At 43.4% G+C, this 15,376-nt stretch overlaps 1 protein-coding gene across 1 annotated transcript; it reads left to right on the top strand.

Annotated features, from left to right (window-relative positions):
- The first annotated feature begins 274 nt into the window (after positions 1-274).
- Mrpl45 (mitochondrial ribosomal protein L45) lies at positions 275-13,888 on the top strand. The gene is made up of 8 exons (XM_021177214.2): positions 275-385; positions 1,179-1,356; positions 5,770-5,887; positions 7,052-7,150; positions 9,697-9,745; positions 11,183-11,332; positions 12,509-12,682; positions 12,903-13,888. The coding sequence occupies exons 1-8, from the start codon at positions 320-322 to the stop codon at positions 12,987-12,989; spliced, it is 921 nt and encodes a 306-aa protein (XP_021032873.2). The 5' UTR covers positions 275-319; the 3' UTR covers positions 12,990-13,888.
- Positions 13,889-15,376: the final 1,488 nt, after the last annotated feature.

The following is a 15,376-nucleotide window of genomic DNA, read 5'->3' as shown; positions in this document are numbered from 1 at the left end:
CCAGGAATGCAGCACCCTGAGTCCCACAGAAGCCTCCTGCGCAGGCGCAGTTGGCTCTACCCCAGTCTCCGACTGGCGCGTGACAGCCGTGCGGTTTACCCTACTTCCAAAATGGTTTCATTGCGCACGCGCGAACCCACTGCGCGTGCCCGCGCGCCCCTCCCCATGGAGAGCGTGCGCGTGCGCGCGACTCACCTTTCGGCCTAGGGCGCGCGCCCTGGAAAATTCCACTCCCCAGCTCGCTCCGCCCTCTGCGCCTTTTCTCGGGCTCGGTGATCTGCGGCTAAGCTAGCATCCCGGCGGCCTTTGCGCGAGCAAAATGGCGGCCCCCGTACCTCGGGGCTTGTCCTCCTTATACAGGACTTTGGGATGGTGGTCTCGGCAGGTGGGTAGAAGTGAAGTGAATGAAATTTTTAGGGACACAAAGAGGAGGATAGAGTAGAGGGGAATAATCATACTGTGGGCTTTGCTGAGTTTGGACGATACGAGTCAGACTTCATCTGGAGAAGAATTTGAGGTGTATGTGATCCCCCTCCACCCCCAAGTCTCTCTAGACAGCTTAGACGAGGCTGAGCATTAAGTTTCTCTACATTAATTCTAGTCTTTGGAGAGAAGATGTTAAAAGGAAAGTAATGGCTTGGAAGATGAACCAGCTCTTTCACATTCTTAAAAATTTTTTGGGAAGGATAGGGGTTTTGTCTTATCCTGGAGGGAAAAGGTCACCTGACTTCATAAAAGTTTATTGGTCAGTTAGGAGCTAGAAGCAATTTGCTTCTGAAAAAGCAAAACAGAAGTGTGGGGGAAATGTCAGGGAGATCTTGTTTAATGCTTTAGTAATAGCATTCCACTCTTTTCAGAAACAGGTTAAGTGAGGTTTACTATGAAACTCAAAGTTCTTTGGCACTAGGACCTCTGCTTTAATCATCTCTGTATACAGTAGTACTGCAGAATGTATTAAAGGAAAGTTTTTACTCTTGACTGATGTTAATACAGGTTATTAATTGGCTTGTGGCAAAAGCCATCCCTAGGTGTTCAAAAAGCAATATCGTTTCTTTTCATAACTCCTGAAGCATTCTTTAATGGGATGTCTTTCTATAAGACTTTGCATACAGTTTGCTCAAGATAGATTTATTCTTTCCAAATCACCTATAAGCTAACTTTTTTTTTTCATCTCCCAGCCCATTCTGGTGACTCGGTCCACAACTGTAGTTCAAGTTAAAACCAAAAGTCGTTTTAGACCCCCAACTCCTGAACCCAAGTACAAAACAGAGAAGGAGTTTTTGGAGTATGCCAGGAAAGCAGGATTGGTCATTCCACAAGAACGGTTGGAGCGCCCTATACATTTGGCCTGTACAGGTAAGGAACCATTTCTGGGATCCTGATTCAGTTCTCTACTGTCAGGGGTCTGGTGTATGCTTTAGACTCTGATTGACAGCAATAAATTAACCACTAAGTGGGGCTGGAGATATGACTTAGTGGGTAAGAGTACTGACTGCTCTTCCAGAAGTACTGAGTTCAATTCCCAGAAACCTCACTACCATTAGTGGCTCACAACCATCTGTAATGGGATCCAGTGCCCTCTTCAGGTGTGTGTCTGAAGACAGCTATAGTGTGTACTCATATAAGTAAATCTTTTTTAGAAAGATTAAAAAAAAATTAACCACCAAGTTCACCCTCAGTAATGATTTACTTTTGTAAACTATATTTCATAAAGTCAATTTTGTTTTGTTTTTACAGAACTTGGGGTTAGATATAGAACTAAACAAGCAGTCTACCGCTGAGCTATGCACCCCTGTTCTCCCTTTCCTTTTGCCTTTGACACAGGTGGATCCTCCTACATAAATAGTAGCTGAGACCTAGGGCTGTACTTCTAATCCTGCTCATGAGGTCATCTTTTTTTTTTTAAAAGATTTATTTATTTATTTTATGTGTATGAGTAAACTGTACCTGTACAGATAGTTGTGAGCCTTTATGTGGTTGTTAGGAATTGAATTTAGGACCTCTGCTCACTCCAGTCAACCCCACTTGCTCAGGCCCAAAGATTTATTTATTATTATAAATAAGTGGGGCCTGAACTCTGCAGCCAGTCTCACAACACCCAGAGGAAGCTCCACTCCCAGGCTCTCTAACACGCCCAGGATCACAGGATCCCAGAATCCCAGGATCACAGAGACAGCTGGACTCAGGAGTTCTGACACAACCAGAATCACAGGAAGGACAGGCTCCAGTCAGATATATCGAGGGCAGGTAGCACTAGCAATAACCAGATGGCAGGAGGCAAGTGTAAGAACATAAGCATTAAAAATAAATAAATAAATAAATAAATAAACAAACAAAGAGCTGGCTGTGGTGGCGCACACCTTTAATCCCAGCACTTGGGAGGCAGAGACAGGTGGATTTCTGAGTTTGAGGCCAGCCTGGTCTACAAAGTGAGTTCCAGGACAGCCAGGGCTATACAGAGAAACCCTGTCTCGAAAAACCAAAAAAAAAAAAAAAAAGAATTACAGGAAAATATAATCAAACAGACGAAGGAAATGAACAAAACCATCCAAGATCTAAAAATGGAAATAGAAACAATAAAGAAACCACAAAGGGAGACAACCCTGGAATTAGAAAACCTAGGAAAGAGATCAGGAGTCATATATGCAAGCATCACCAACAGAATACAAGAGATAGAAGAGAGAATCTCAGGTGCAGAAGATACCATAGAAAACATTGACACAACAGTCAAAGAAAATGCAAAAAGCAAAAAGCTCCTAACACAAAACATCCAGGAAATATAGGACGCAATGAGAAGACGAAATCTAAGGATAATAGGTATAGAAGAGAGCGAAGATTCCCAACATAAAGGGACAGTAAATACCTTCAACAAAATTATAGAAGAAAACTTCCCTAACCTAAAGAAAGAGATGCCCACAAACATACAAGAAGCCTACAGAACTCCAAATAGACTGGACCAGAAAAGAAATTCTTCCCATCACATAATAGTCAAAACACCAAATGCACAAAACAAAGAAAGATTATTAAAAGCAGTAAGGGAAAAAGGTCAAGTAACATATAAAGGCAGACCTATCAGAATTACACCAGACTTTTCACCAGAGACTATGAAAGCTAGAAGATCCTGGGCAGATGTGATACAGACCCTGAGAGAACACAAATGCCAGCCCAGGCTACTATACCCAGCAAAACTCTCAATTACCATAGATGAAGAAAAGATATTCTATGAGAAAACCAAATTTACACTGTATCTTCCACAAATCTAGCCCTACAAAGGATAATTGATGGAAAATACCAATACAAGGAGGGAAACCACACCCTAGAAAAAGCAAGAAAGTAATTTTTGAACAAACCCAAAAGAAGATAACGACACAAACATAATTCCACCTCTAACAACAAAGATAACAGGAAGTAACAATCACTTTTCCTTAATCTCTCTTAACATCAATGGACTCAACTCCCCAATGAAAAGATGTAGACTAACAGACTGGATACATAGTCAGGACCCAGCATTTTGCTGCACACAGGAAACAGTGACAAAGACAGACACTACGTCAGAGTAAAAGGCTGGAAAACAATTTTCCAAGCAAATGGTCCCAAGAAACAAGCTGGAGTAGCCATTATAATATCAAACAAAATCGATTCAATAGAAACAGATGTATAAAAGTTAGGGTCTTAGACAGGTACACTTACCACTTAAAATGAACAGAATGCATGCAAACAAACACTTATCTAGGACTAACTGGTTTTTCTGGGTCTTTTGTTGTTCCACATAAAATTGAGGATTTTCTTTCTATTTATGTGAAGAATGAGATTAGGATGTTGATTGTGATTTCACTGAATCAGTAAATTGTTTTGGTAGGAAGGTCTTTTTTCACAATATTAATTCTACCAAGCTATATGCTTGTGAGATCTTCAAATTCTAGTATGTTTCTTAATCTCTTTCTTTACACATTTAAAGTTTTCGTTGTAGGTTTTTTTTTTTACCTCTTTTATTGTGTATATCCTAAATATTTTATTTGAGAATCTAGAAAGAAGAGTGTACCCATGATCTCTTTCTCACATGCTTGTTACTCATATGTATTAAGACTGGTAAATTAAGTTGGGCGTGGTGGCGCACACCTTTAATCCCAGCACTCGGGAGGCAGAGGCAGGCGGATTTCTGAGTTCGAGGCCGGCCTGGTCTATAAAGTGAGTTCCAGGACAGCCAGGGCTATACGGAAAAACCCTGTCTCAAAAATCAAAAAAAAAAAAAAAAAAAAAGACTGGTAAATTTTGGGCTGGCAAGATAGATCTGCGGGTAAGAGCACTGACTGTTCTTCCAAAGGTCCTGAGTTCATATTCCAGCAACCACATGGTGGCTCACAACTACCCTTAATGAGATCTGACGTCCTCTTCTGGTGTATCTGAAGTCAGCTACAGTGTACTTATGTATAATAGTAAATAAATCTTTGGGCCAGAGTGAGCAGAGACTGAGCAAGTGGAGTTGACAGGAATGAGTGGGGCTGACTGGAGTGAGCAGAGGTCTTAAATTCAATACCCAACAACCACATGAAGGCTCACAACCATTTGTACAGCTACAGCGTACTCACACACATTAAATAAATAAATAAATCTTTATAAAAAAGCCTGGTAAATCTTGTAAGTCAATTATGTATCATAGCACTTTGCTGAAATTATGGATAACTTGAACAATTTTTCTAGTCAAATTTTGGGAACATTGGGTATAAGATAATATAATCTTCAATTGAAAATAAAAATAAACCGGGCGTGGTGGCGCACGCCTTTAATCCCAGCACTTGGGAGGCAGAGGCAGGCGGATTTCTGAGTTCGAGGCCAGTCTGGTCTACAAAGTGAGTTCCAGGACAGCCAGGGCTACACAGAGAAACCCTGTCTCAAAAAATAAATAAATAAATAAATAAATAAAATAAATAAGTACACTGTTGCTGTCTTCAGACACACCAGAAGGCATCAGATCTCGTTATGGGTGGTTGTGAGCCACTATGTGGTTGCTGGGATTTGAACTCAGGACCTTTAGAAGAGCAGTCAGTGCTCTTCCCCGCTGAGCCATCTCAACAGCCCCATGAGGTCATCTTTTGATCTTGTTTTTTGTTTTTTTTTTTTTTTTTGGTTTTTCGAGACAGGGTTTCTCTGTATAGCCCTGGCTGTCCTGGAACTCACTTTGTAGACCAGGCTAGCCTCGAACTCAGAAATCCGCCTGCCTCTGCCTCCCGAGTGCTGGGATTAAAGGCGTGCGCCACCACGCCCGGCTTTGATCTTGTTTTTACACTTCTAGAAAGAATGAAATTTCTCTAGTTTGTAGAAGTAGAAACAGACTCTAGGAGAAGTTAAAGTACTCTTTCTTTTCTTCTTCTTTTTTTTTTTTTTTTTAAGATTTATTTATTTTATATATGAGTACACTGTAGCTGCCTTCAGACACACCAGAAGAGGGCATAGGATCCCATTACAGATGGTTGTGAGCCACCATGTGGTTGCTGGGAATTGAACTCAGGACCCCTGTAAGAGCAGTCAATGCTCCTAACCACTGAGCCATCTCTCCAGCCCCCCCCCCCCCTTCTTGTTTTTTTTCTTCCTTTTTTCCCTCAACAGAACAAAAGATGTCCCAATAGTGCAGTACTTAGTTCCTGGTACTTGCACCAGTGTCACAAAGTTTCCTCTGTGTGCAAGTCTACCTGATTAGTCCACTTTGTATGACCACAAGATGATGTCTCAGTCTTTCAATGGTTTCTTAATTTTCTTCTCTCCTCACAGCTGGTATATTTGATCCCTATGTTCCACCAGAGGGTGATGCTCGAATGTCATCTCTTTCAAAGGAAGGATTGACGCAGAGAACTGAGCGATTGAGAAAGAATGTGGCATCACAGCTGGCGTACGTGTCTGAGACAATTAGGCTTCAATATTCTAGGCTGAGAAAAACATGCGATATTTAATTCTTATTGTGTGATATGCTATATCATATTGATTTTCCTCTCTCCATTTTTATGACTTTTGCCTTTATGTAAGTGTATCACATGTGTGCTGTGCCTGTGGAGGCCAAAAGAAGGCATCCGATCTCTTAAAGCTAGAGTTAAAAGTGGCTTTGAGCTGTCATATATCAGTACTGGGAACCAAACCCACTCCTTTGCCAGAGCAGCAAATGTTCTTAACCACTGAGCCATCTCTCTGGACCCTAGAGTCAAGGTCTTGCTATATAGTCCAGGCTGTCCTTGAACTTGGCACTCCTTTTTTCTCAGCTTCTTGAGTGATGGTGTTCCTAGCATCTTGACTTGGTTTATTAAGATTGACTTTTTGTTGCTTTATTTTTTCTTTGTTTTTACATTTATTTATTTATTTATTTATTTATTTATTTATTTATTTTCAGAACAGAGTTTCTCTGCCTATGGCTGTCCTAGAATTTGCTCTATAGACCAGGCTGACCTCAAACTCAGAGAACCCCTGCCTCTGCCTCCCTAGTGCTATGATTAGAGGCGTGCGCCACCACACCCAGCTTGTTTTATTTTTTGGGGAGAGTCTTACTATGTAGCCATGGCTGGCCTGGAACTCACTATGTAGACCAGCTTAGATTTGTACTCATAGAGATCTGCCTGCCTCTGCCTCCTGAGATTAAAGGCTGTGCTCCCACGGCCCTGCTGCCTCCCCTCTTCAAGGCACCACCCATGCACCTCAGCACCCTGCCTGCTTGTTCTTTCTTTACATTTGTTGTAACGGAGAGTTGAATTTATAGTCTAGACACATTCAGACAGTAATCATTAAATGGGAAGATGGACATGGGGGATTAGTGTGAACTGTGAGTTATGGAGATTATATGAAGATTTCATAACTTTATTGCAGTTTATTTATTTGTTTGTTTGTGTATGTGTACTCACTCCTCACACAGCACAAATGTGGAGGTCAGGACAGCTTGTGGGAGTCAGTCTTTTCCTTCTACCATGTGAGTTCCTAAAATTGAACTCTGGTTGTATGGGTTGGTGGTTCGCACCTTTATCTGCTGTGACATCATCTTTAGGATGATTTTCTTGCTTCAATTTTACAGAATCCGAAAGATAAGAGAATTTGATGCTAATTTTAAAACGAAAGACTTCCCTGAAAAAGCTAAGGATATTTTCATTGAAGCTCACCTTTGTCTAAACAAGTAAGTAGACACCCCAGCCCCATCTTATGTGCACTCAGTCTCTTCCGCGGCTGTTCTAGGCACGTCCCCCTCCCCCTTTTGTCTTCAGGTAAGGAATCTAGAACGTCTGAGTGAGAAGCACTATCGGAAGACGGTGGTTCTTGTCTCCCTGCTTCCCCATAGTCTTTGCTGTTGCTGTTGCTGTTGTTGTTTGAGACAGGGTTTCTCTGTTGTTTGAGACAGGGTTTCTCTGTGTGCCTCAGCTGTCCTGTACTCTCTTTGTAGACCAGGCTGGCCTCGAACTCACAGTGTTCACCTGCCTCTGTCTCCCACCTGCTAGGACTATGGGTGTATCCCACTGCTGGCTTTTACTTTCAGGAGGCGGAGCTCAGGATGCAGCCCAGCCTTTCCTTCAACTTTTTTTTTTTTACAGTTTTAAATATATGTTTTAAAAGTACACTGTAGCTGTCTTCAGATACAACAGAAGAAGGCATCAGATCCCATTACAGATGGTTGTAAGCTACCATGTGGTTGCTGGGATTTGAACTCAGGACCTCTGGAAGAACAGTCAGTGCTCTTACCCTCTGAGCCATCTCTCCAGCCCCTGGTTTTCCTTTTTTTTTTTTTTTTTTTTAAGTTTTTATTAATGCTTTGAGGATTGGGCCATGTTCATCCCCCACTGGTCTTTCTAGCTCCTCTCAGGTCCACACCCCATTTCTGGATAACCCGCCAAGTTCAGCTTGTACTGCTCATGTGTGTGCATGAGTCTAGGGCTGGGCACTGCAGTGTAGTTGACCTACTTTAAAGGAGACTCAGTCTCTCTCCCTGGCTCCTCAGTTAGGGATGGAGCTTCCAAGCTCCTCCCTAAGCTGTTTCAGAATGGTGACTGGCTGGATTTTTTTGTTGTTGTTGTTATTTTTTGTTTTTTGTTTTTTGAGACAGGGTTTCTCTGTATAGCCCTGGCTGTCCTGGAACTCACTTTGTAGACCAGGCTGGCCTCGAACTCAGAAATCCACCTGCCTCTGCCTCCCGAGTGCTGGGATTAAGCACGTGTGCCACCACTGCCTGACAACTGGCTGGATTTTATGCTGCAGTCCCAGCTGCTGTGAGCTCATGGACATGATGGTCCCACCATGCCCAGAGGACTGCCATGGTCGCTGTGCACTCTCATCTGTGACAATCCCTGCCCAGGGGAGGAGGCTGTCTCGTTTCTTTCCTCTCTTCAGTTTTCATTTTCACTTCACACTGAGATCTGAGCAGAGAAAGCCCTTCATCTGTGTCCTGGTGGGCTGGCTTTCCACTCCTTCCTTGGTGATTCAGGACTCTCTGGAGAGACATAGCATTTAAGTCCAGCGTCCTGCACTTCAGAAGCCCAGAGATGGGGAGAAGAGGTCAGAAAAGACACATGGCCGTGCTTTATGAGTCAAAGTTGACAGTGTATGATGAGGCTGCTCATTGGCACCGCTGCAGAGATAAAGAACTTTTAATTCTTGTAGAGTGTTGGACTATGTTCCCTCTACCAGTGCAGAGCAATTATCAGCTCTAAGTCTTAGTGGATATCCTTGCCCACCTAAAAGATGTGATCTTTGACTGGGCGTCTGGTGGCACATGCCCTTAATCCCAGCAGAGGCAGGCAGATCTCTAAGTTTGAGGCCAACCTAGTCTACAGAATAATTTCTAGGACAGTTAGGGATACACAGAGAAATCCTGTCTTGAAAAACAAACAAACAAACAAACAAAAAGATGTGATTTCAGAGAAATTTCTTCCTGCTCCAGAAATATAAAGTATTAATTGCTATTAAATGTCAAAGTTTTGTGATAATTCACAAGTTAACATATTCTATGGCTTACATATACAGAAAACGTTTGAATAGATGAACTATTTCTCTTATCTTCAGGACCATTTTTAAATTAAAAATAAATTTTTTTTTCCTTTCTTAAGATAGGTTTTTTTTTTTGTGTAGCCTTGAATCCTAGAACTCACTCTGTAGAACAGGCTGATTTCAAACTCAGAGATCTGCCTGCCTCTGGCATCTAAGTGATTAAAGGCTTGTACTACTACCATTTTCAACTTTAAAAAAAAAAGTTTTTCTCTCCTTATACTTTATTTGTTGGTATATATGTGAGTAGGAATACAGATGACACACATGTAGAGGTCAGAGGACATTTTCAGGAATCAGTTTTGTTTTGTTTTTTAATGATTTATTTATGCATATATTATGTATAAGTGTTTTACTTGCATATCTGTATACCATTTGCATGCATTGTCTTTGGAGTCCAGAAGAGGGCACCCTAGAACAGATGGTTGTGAGCCACCAAGTAGGTGCTAGGATTCAAACCCACGTCCTCTGGAAGAGCAGACAGTGCTCTTAGCTGTGGAGCCATCTCTCCAGCCCCTGAAGGGTCAGTTTTTTTCCTGTGGTTCTGGGAACTGAACGCTGCCTGCAGGCTTGGTGGCAGGCTCCTTTAGTCACCGAGCCTTCTTTTCAGCCCGTTTTCAGGTTTTACAGAAGGTACCATAAAGTAGGAATCAATGATAAAACTTTCTCTCTCTCTCTCTTTTCTAGCTCAGACCATGACCGTCTTCATACCTTGGTAACTGAACACTGTTTTCCGGTAGGTTTTCATTCTTAGAAAGATAGGATGGCTGAACAGGTGAAGTCTAGACACCGCTGCTGGGCTCCCTTTTGTTGCTGCTTTTTGTTAAAGATTTACTTATTATACATAAGTACACTGTAGCTGACTTCAGACACACCAGAAGAGGGCATCAGATCTCATTACAGATGGCTGTGAGCCACCATATGGTTGCTGGGATTTGAACTCAGGACCTCCAGAAGAGCAGTCAGTGCTCTTAACTGCTGAGCCATCTCTCCAGCCCTTGTTGCTGTTTTCCTCTTTCTTTTTCTCCTTTTTTGGGGTGGTGGTAGTGGTGGTGGGATGGGGCAGAGTCTCACTATGACCAATTAATAGTCCTCCTGCCTCAGCCTCCCTGATACTAAGATTGCATTTATATGCCAGTTCCCTGGCTTTGGAAGGGAAGTCTTATTTTCTTTCTTCCTTCCCCTATTTTTTAAAATATAATTTTCTCTTTAATTAATCAATTAATAAAAAAGATTTATTTATTTTATGTGAGTACACTGTCACTATCTTCAGACACAGCAGAAGAGGGCATCCGATCCCATTACAGATGGTTGTGAGCCACCATGTGGTTGCTAGAAATTAAACTCAGAACCTCTGGAAGAGCAGCCAGCGCTCTTAACCACTGAGCCATCCCTCTAGCCTTATTTACTTAATTATTTATTGATCGATCTATCTATCTATCTATCTATCTATCTATCTATCTATCTATCTATCTATTTTTAATATGCATTGGTGTTTTGCCTGCATATATGTCTGTGGGAGGGTGTTAGATTCCCTGGAACAGGGGTTTCAGACAGTGGTCCCAGCACCTATGTCAGTCAGGTGGTTCACAATGCCTGTAGGTCCAGCCTCAGGGAACCCCACACCATAGTGTTGGTGGGAACATAGATACATGCAGCATACACAACACACACACACACACACAAGTTTTAAAAAAATGGAAAAGTTAAAAACACAGTGAGTAGTTTGAGGATTGTCTCAGTAGTTAAAAAGCACTAACTAATTTCCAAAGGAATATAGATTCAATTCACAGCACCTCACAACTGCCTGCAATTCCAGTTCCAGGGCCTCTAACACCCTCTTCTGACTTCCACGAAAACCAGGGATGCACTTGATACACAGACATTTATTGCAAGCAAAACATCTATGTGCATAAAAACATAAAATAGAAAATTAAAAATAAATTCATAGCAACTTGGGCAGAGAGCTGAGCCTACTGGCTTTCATCTATAATTCTAGTGCTTGAAAGACGGAATCAGAGGTTCTACTGGTTACAGACTGAGACCCTGTCTCCACTCCATTCCCACCCCTAAAATGGGAGAAAGAATGGAGGCACTTCCTGTTGGTTGCAGCAATGTCTGGGCAGTGCCTCACAGGAGGGGAACCCCAGTGAACTCTTTTCTTCTCCCTCAGGACATGGTCTGGGACCTCAAGTACAAGACTGTACGCTGGGGCTTTGTGGAATCTCTAGAGCCAGCCCAAGTGGTTCATGTCCGTTTTTCAGGCCTGGTGAACCAGAGCAACATGTATGGCCAGGTCACCGTGCGCCTACACACTCGGCAGGTAGGGTCACTGTTCGCTCCGGCCTTTCTTTACTCCGTGTGAAGTACAGTAAAGACAGCCTCAGGGATACCAGAAAGCATCGGTGAGATCTAAGCAGTGAGATCTCAGGCTTCCTCCTGGAGAGTATGATCAAGAACAAGCAATCCCAGGTTGGAATTCTCTACTTGGTTCCTGGCCTGTCTATGGTCTATCTGTTGAATGTGTCTGTGCCTTCCTGTATGCCAGCTGATGTCTGACAGCCACCGTGTCTGTCCCTGACAAAGGGCTTTACTCTGTATTTATTGAATAGCACAGAAAATGGTATAGAAAGGAGATGATGGAGTCTTGAGAGAGATCTTTAACAGAGTTTTACAAGGGAACAAACTTTGCTGACCCCAGCTGACCCTGAAGCACTCAGAAAAGTAAATGGTAGAGCAGACATGTTATCAAGGTTCCTTCTAGGGTATCTGGGGGTATTTGTTGTATACGGTTGCATTCAGTAAATCATTACCACAGCATACGTGTACGTATACAGTATTCTGGGTCAGGGGCATGGTACATAACTATGTGTTAGCCTAGGTTGAGGCAGAGGCAGGCGGATTTCTGAGTTCGAGGCCGGCCTGGTCTACAGAGTGAATTCCAGGACAGCCAGAGCTACACAGAGAAACCCTGTCTCGAAAAACCAAAACAAAACAAACAAAAAAAAGCAGATTATATGGGAAGTCCAAGACATGAATTACATTGTTCTCTTAAAGGCTAGTGAAACTTAAGCAGGCTTGGGGCAAAATAGGATTGCAGGCTAAGTGATCTCAGGGGACCTTGAGGAACAATATGTCAACAACTGATTGGTTCTAAATTAAGAATCTTTTTTTTTTTTTTAAAGATTTATTTATTGATTATATGTAAGTTCACTGTAGCTGTCTTCAGATGCACCAGAAGAGGGCGTCAGATCTCGTTACGGATGGTTGTGAGCCACCATGTGGTTGCTGGGATTTGAACTCTGGACCTTCAGAAGAGCAGTCGGGTGCTCTTACCCACTGAGCCATCTCGCCAGCCCCCTAAATTAAGAATCTTAAATAATTTTTTAATTTTCTTTAATTAAAAATTTTTTGTTAAGATTGTTTCAAAAACAATTGTATGGCAAAATAAAATAAGACAAAATCCTCTGACAGGCCAGATTTTATTTCCTCACTGCAGACTTTGGCCATTTATGATCGGTTTGGCAGATTGATGTATGGACAGGAAGATGTACCCAAGGATGTCCTGGAGTATGTGGTGTTTGAAAGACACTTGATGAACCCGTATGGGAGCTGGAGAATGCATGCCAAGATTGTGCCCGCGTGGGCGCCCCCTAAGCAGCCCATCCTCAAGGTAAGAAAGGCTGCTTGCATGCTCTAAGAGCAAACTTGAAGCTGTGTGTAGATAGCCTTGTCAAGCTCAAACGCTCTTCTCGGGCTCCACCTAGTGGCGAGACGGAGTGATGCAGCTCTAGGGAAGGGGAACTTTCCCTGGATGCTGCTGCGGAGGAGGACATCCTGGGTAAAAGTAGGCGGGATTGGTAGGTAACTTGAGTTCCTCCTGTTCTTTTCAGACCTTGATGATTCCTGGTCCTCAACTGAAGCCCTGCGAGGAGTACGAAGAGAAACAGGGGGAGGCCCAGAAGCCTCAGCTAGCCTGATGGCGTGAATGACTCCTGAGGAGCCTAGCAGTTGTGGTGAACACCTTTAATCCCAGCACTCAGCAGGCAGAGGCAGGTGGATTTCTGTGAGTTCAAGGCCAGCCTGGTCTACAGAGCAAGTTGCAGGACAACCAGTGCTACACAGAGAAACCCTGTCTCAGAAAAAACAAAAACAAAAAGAAAAAAAAGGAAAAAGACAAAAAGACTCTTGAGGTGTTCGGATGGGGCTGCAAAGTCACCTGTACCCCGAAGACTCCATGCTGTCTCCTGTCCTGCCTGGGTCAGCAGCCCCCCAAACCCCTCACAGTCATGGCTGATTGTGTGGCCGGGTGGTGGCTGGGGTGACCCGCCTTGGAGCATCTTCTGTTTACAGCCATGTTCAGCTTCTGAGGTGAAATGAGAAGCAGCAGCAGAGAGAGCAAACGCGACGCTGGGCTTTTCCCAGCAGCAGCAAACTGTGGCATTAGACCCACAGCTTTCTTTTTTCTAATTCTAGTCCGAGTCAGCATTTGGAATAAAATACTGTCAAAGAGTTGGATAAACTGTGTGTCCTGTACATTTTCCTTGGTTCAGACTGGGACGGAGCGGGTCCGTGATGTCAGGCATGGGAAAGCAGTGTGGTTATGAGTGATGCGGCTTCCAGGAACCCTAGATGGAAAGACCTTAGAGTGTCTACAAACTGGGGCACCCTGCTACAGTCCTGCCACGTGGGAAGTTGGGGCAAGAGGAGGACCAGGAGCTAGATACCATCCTTGGCGACACACAGTTTAAAAGTCACTTAATCTTCTGTCTGAGTGTTCTGTCTGCATCTGTGTTTATGTACTACACGCATGGCTGGTGCCCTTGGAGGTTCAAAGAGGGTGTCAGATCCCCTGGAACTAGAGTTATGGATGGTTGTGAACCACCACGTAGGTGCTAGGAACTGGATCTGTGTCTTCTACAAGAGCAACAGGTATTCTTTTTTTTTTGGCGATTTATTTATTTTATGTGTCTGAGTACACTGTCACTGTCTTCAGACACACCAGAAGAGGATCCCATTCCAGACGGTTGTGAGTCACCATGTGGTTCCTGGGAACTGAACTCAGGACCTTTGGAAGAGCAGTCAGTGTTCTTACCCACTGAACCATCTCCAGCCTATAACAAGTATTCTTAGCTACTGAGCCATCTTTCCATCCCAGAATACTACTTTAAAAGATCTCTTTAATATAGGTGTTTTAATTTTTTTTCTTCAAGTTTCTCTGTGTAGCATCCCTGTAACTTGCTTTGTATACCAGGCTAGCCTCCCTTATAGAGATCTGCCTCCCTCCCTCCCTCCCCCTTTGCCTGAGATTAAAGGAGTGCTACACCATACCCAGCTTAAAATTGCTTTATCTTATTTTATATATAAATCAAAGTGTGTGGGGGGGATTGTTCTTTAGCTCCCCACTCCCACCCCTGCCACAGACAGAGTTTCTCTGTCCTGGACCAGGCTGGCCTTGAACTGAGGAATCTGCTTGCCTCTGCCTCTTGAGTGCTGGAAGTAAAGGCGTGCACTAACAAGCCTGACTGTCCTTCAGCTTTTATGCATTCTGTTTTGTTTGAGATAAGGCCTGAAATTTGATAAATGTAGCCCGGGCTTGCCTTAAACATGCAGTGATCCTTCTCTTGGAAGGTGTGAACTACCATGCCCAGCCTGCATTTCATTGTTAGGTATTGGACTTGTAGCCCAGCTAGACTAGACTACCAAGGAAGAGTACCAGCATTCAGGCAGAGGCAGGTGGATCTATGGGTTCAAGGCTAACCTAGTCTATATGAGGAGTTCCAGGAGAGCCAGGGCTATACAGTGAGATTGTTTGTTTGTTTTTTTTTAAAGATTTATTTATTTAATGTATGAGTGCTCTAACTGCATGTACATCTGTGTGTCAAAAGAGGTCATCAGAGCCCATTACAGATGGTTGTGAGCCACCATGTGGTTGTTGGGAAATGAGCTCAGAACCTCTGGAAGAACAGCCAGTGCTCTTAACCACTGAGCCATCTCTCCAGCCCAGTGAGATCCTATCTTAAAGAGAAAAGAACACTGGGTGGCTGCAGGAAGTTTAGGAGGAAGCAAGGACAAGCCAGGGTTGGTTCTTAGGGGAAATCAGTAAGATTCGGTCCTGATTTCTTGTACCTCACAAAGATGCTGGCTATGCCTTCCAGCCCAGGACCAGCTTGCAGTGCAGCAGCCTAGTCCTTGTTCCGCTGGGGCTGATTGGAGAAGAGGGTCGGGGGTTGATGCTCAGTGTCCTGGGATATCTGGGCACGACAAGGGGAATCTTACTTTTCCAGCCACAGGCTTGCTTCACAGTGCTTTTGAGTTCTTGTTTAAAAACAGGGCCTGCTGGAGATACAGCTTAGTAGGTAGAGTG

Source organism: Mus caroli, unplaced genomic scaffold, assembly GCF_978045245.1.
Source record: "Mus caroli unplaced genomic scaffold, Mus_caroli_1 scaffold_13, whole genome shotgun sequence".
Taxonomy (NCBI): domain Eukaryota; kingdom Metazoa; phylum Chordata; class Mammalia; order Rodentia; family Muridae; genus Mus; species Mus caroli.
The sequence above is the reverse complement of the archived record's forward strand: the minus strand, read 5'-3'. Positions and strand labels throughout refer to the sequence as shown.